At 27.8% G+C, this 4,386-nt stretch overlaps 1 protein-coding gene across 1 annotated transcript; it reads right to left on the bottom strand.

Moving 5' to 3' along the window:
* Positions 1-2,813: 2,813 nt before the first annotated feature.
* On the bottom strand, positions 2,814-4,103 carry LOC124419915. The gene is made up of 2 exons (XM_046950954.1): positions 3,759-4,103; positions 2,814-2,983 (listed from the first exon to the last, which is right to left on the bottom strand). The coding sequence occupies exons 1-2, from the start codon at positions 3,933-3,935 to the stop codon at positions 2,834-2,836; spliced, it is 327 nt and encodes a 108-aa protein (XP_046806910.1). The 5' UTR covers positions 3,936-4,103; the 3' UTR covers positions 2,814-2,833.
* Positions 4,104-4,386: the final 283 nt, after the last annotated feature.

Below are 4,386 nucleotides of genomic sequence, written 5' to 3'. Positions count from 1 at the left end.
AGACTAGACTATAGACTAGACTATAGACTAGACTATAGACTAGACTATAGACTAGACTATAGACTAGACTATAGACTAGACTATAGACTGGACTATAGACAAGACTATTGACAAAACTATAGACTAGACTATAGACTAAACTGTAGACTATACTATAGACTGGACCTTAGACTAGACTACAGGCTAGTCTATAGACTAGACTTTAGACTATACTGTAGGCTAGACTATACTATAGACTAGTCTATAGACTATACTAGACTACAAACTATACTATAAACTAGACTGTAGACTAGACTATAGACTGGACTATATATAGTAGATTAAATACTATTCTATAGAAGCCATTTTTTCGGGTAGAGTTATATATGAGTGTAGTTTTTCAAAACTGTATTGTGAAAATGGAGAAATCCTGGACTAATATTAGCAACATTCAATAACAAACATAAGGTCTTTATACAGGAAAAAAATTGTGGAAAATGTTATAATGCTAGCAATATCTTCATGTTAAGATGCTACCGCGTCAACAACTAGCACACACGATTGTATAAATTGTTTTAGAATTTAATAAAGAACAAACATAAAAGCATACATATGAATGTAGATCTACAGCCAATAAATAATACGGAAATAAAAACTTGTCGTAGGGTATTTCTTACACAAATTAATTGCAAAAGAGATGTGAAATTTGGTTTTTGAACAATGTGTAAGCCGCTTGAAAACAAATAAAAGAGCGAAATTTTAAATGTCATGTTGGGTGTTTTTTTTTTTCTTTCATCTTCTTAAGACAAAATTACGGTAAAAGAAATAAGACATATTATTACTTAAGGGGCCTTTACACGATCACACTTAACGTACATAAAATCTAATATAAAAAGTAAAATGAAATTATGTATGACTAAAAAAGAGTATAAAAGTAGTTTTATATATATTTTTTGTGTTTACACGATTGACATTAAATAATAAAGTATGATAAAAGCAGCTGTTCTCTTCTCCTTCTTTGTGTTTACATATAAACATATCCCTGATCGAATGCGACTTTCTTTTTTTGAATCATTTCAAAATATGAAGAGAGACATACGACTGTCATATTTTTTATCTGTATTTTCTGTTAATGTACGATGGTTTTATTATACCCTACACCACTATATTGGGAAGGGTACTAAATATATATTGCATTAAGACAATTCCATCCGTACTCGTCTTCGCGAAATTATTTTACTTGTGTGCTCGTGTAAAAGGTGTTTTAATATCATTATGTTATTGTTTGTTTAATAACAACTATTTGTTGAAAATGTTGCGAATATTTTTCCAAAAACATTTCATAAAAAAAAAAAATAACCGCATCCAAATGATTCGAACTATAAGAGCTAGAAGGCTAAAAAATCTGCGAAATCGGTTCATATTTTGCAAATAAAAGTAGAGTGCTGAAATTTGACACAAACAAGTTCTGAATGAGCCAAAATCATTCTTCGAAATTTCATAATTGACTATATAATTATAATTGACTCTAGGCTTCATATAACTCCTCTCACAAAAAATCACTTGTGAAAACTATGCACTGTTATTCGATATTTATCACTCACTCGAAAATCGAAATTATTCGGCCTATTATTGACCCAATTTCCAAAGCAAGCCTTCATTCGCAAAATCATACTGATCCTTATATGTATTTGAATATGAATATATAAATTTCGTCGAATATAAATTTAAAATTGGATTAGAATAAATATAGTTTTCACAAAGCTTAACATAAGTATTTACCAACAGCCAAAAGGCAATTAGGGAGATATCAGGTGATAAATTTTAATATTTGATTGTATTGGATTGTCGTCACTGGACAGCAAGACAGGAAATCTGCTCAAAATGAGCAAGTCTGAATGGACACATAGGTTTATGAGTACAGCTATACAAAATTGGACGTTTGGATTCAGACGAATGTAAAGCATTTGGAGAGAACAGCAAAACTCTGGACAGTTTCGAATGGACTGTCAGGTATTCATCAAAGTTAGTATTTAGGAAATAACATTCTTAGGAATTACGTTAAAGGAAACTAAGTTTAATTGAAACAAATTTTTCTTCAATTAAAAGAAGCACACTACAAGCCCGTCTAGCAATAGTGAGTATGGTGTTTCATTTATAGATTAAATATCGAGAAAGTAGAACCCTAAAGAATTTTAACATAAACATGAGCATTTGGGGCGTTAAATGGGCGAACTATCAACAGTGCAAGAAAAAATGTGTATATCTTAGAAACTTAAGAATCTGGGCCTTGTTCATAAACATTTAACAACAATTTATTAGTCAATTTATTATAAAAATAATTTCTTTTGATCAAATTTGATCAAATATGAATAAAGTTTACTGCTTAAGGGTCTTTATTAATAAACATTTATCAAAGGTTTATAAGACAAATTTCCAAACCAAATTTGTTTTATAAACCATTGATAAATATATAAATATAGTTGTCAAAGTTTCAAAAAGTTTCATCGGAAAAATTTTTATGACATACAATGCTACAACGATAGGACAACAATTGTGAATTGGACAATTATTTTTAGGATAGTGAAGCATAAGCAGTGTGTACTATATAAAAAACATTAAAATCGAAACAGGAATAGCAGTAGCAATTAAATCCACTGTAAACAATATCGTTTAAATTTTATTTTTATTATTTTCAATATCGTTAAACCGATATTTTATTAACACTTTAAATAGTTGCAACTATTGTGATCTTCAGTGATTAATATTCAACCAACATAACGAGTAATTTTATTTATATGTAAATTAATTTAATTGTAAACTAAACACAAGTTTAAAAAACAATATTAGTGACTCACTTCTTTTCAATATTATCCAAGCGTTTGCGTAGATCCTCATCCACTGTGGCCAATAAGCTAACGCGATCATGTAAATTCGTTATTAATTCTTTATAATCACAGTTATGGTTTGTTGAGACAGACGACGATGTTGAAGGAGTTTGATTCTAAAAGAAGAATACACATATAAAGACAAATATATATTTTATTTATTTAGGATTTTTTCGCATTAATTTATTATTTAAGCTTGATTTGTAAACTTGAATTAAAAAATAAACACAATTCTTTTACTAAAACAACTAAAAAATCGAATTCTTATCTGTAAAGTGGTTAAACTTGTCTGAATCTGAATTTATCTATAAATTTGTTTTTTATTTTTCAAGATCATTTAGGTGGTTTTGTGTTGTATTTTTTGGCTTCACATGCGTAAATTTTGAATGTTTAAAAAAAACTGTTTTAAAAGACTTGTTTAACATGAAATGTGATTTAGATTTAAATCACACCAGAAATTCACGGAGAAGAAAAAACATATTTTTAGCAACTTTTTATATGTTCCTCTTTATAATATTTTTTTTTTTTTTTAATTTAAAGAACAAAGAATATTTTTTATAAATTTTTTTATTTCTTTTTTTTAATTTAGAAACATTAACAGTTTTTATATTTATTTCTTTTTTATTAAAACATTTTATTATTTATTTAATTTCTTTCTTTTTATTTCAAAAATATTTTTAACATGACGCAGTTATTTTGTATTTATTTTCAAATTTAATTTCTGTGTAACTTGTTTTAAAAGAATTTTTATTTAATTAACACTTCACTACACAAAACAAAGCTTCGACTCAAAGAACATTGAACTTTTAATGCACGTTTTGTAATATTTTGTTGTTATAAATAACGATATTTATAATTAACGTTTTTTTTTCTAATTATTCAAAAACCTACCACTTTCCAACGCGTTACCGTATTGCGCGTTGCGTGCTGCACTGGTCGCTGCCAGTGTGTCTGGGTGGCGGGCGCTGTGGTAGGTGCCTCTTGCATATGACAGCTTGTCAAATTGATCAATAAAACGATTAGTAAAACCTCTACAAAGAGGTGTTTGAATTTATTTAATAATTTCATTTTATTTTATATTTTGTTTTATAAATAAATAATATTTTTCTATATAATATTTAAACAAATTTATAAGTGATTCATATAAATTATTTAATATTTAAATTTATTCGACCGAGTTTGCTTTTATGAATTTAAAACAACAACGAACCGCTCCGTTCAACGTTTGCCATAAGACTAAAAACTTAATGATCGCAAGTTTAGTGTTGTTTTTTTTTTTTCTTAAATCAAAAACAAAAACTTTTGCCAACCGAATACTTAGTCAATAAAACGTATACGAAAACAACTAAATAATACTTATAATACAAATAACAGCAACAAAAATCGTGTTAAGACATCACTCTCAGAAAAAACGTCATCATCACTCATTTGATGTATGATGCTCATTTATGTGAAGGAGCGACTGATCGTTGATGTCTATTTAAATATTTGGCAAGTGTGAAGTACCCTACTTATGAAT

Source organism: Lucilia cuprina, chromosome 5 (assembly GCF_022045245.1).
Source record: "Lucilia cuprina isolate Lc7/37 chromosome 5, ASM2204524v1, whole genome shotgun sequence".
In the NCBI taxonomy this organism is placed as follows: Eukaryota; Metazoa; Arthropoda; class Insecta; order Diptera; family Calliphoridae; genus Lucilia; species Lucilia cuprina.
This window is presented reverse-complemented; position numbering and strand designations above follow the sequence as displayed.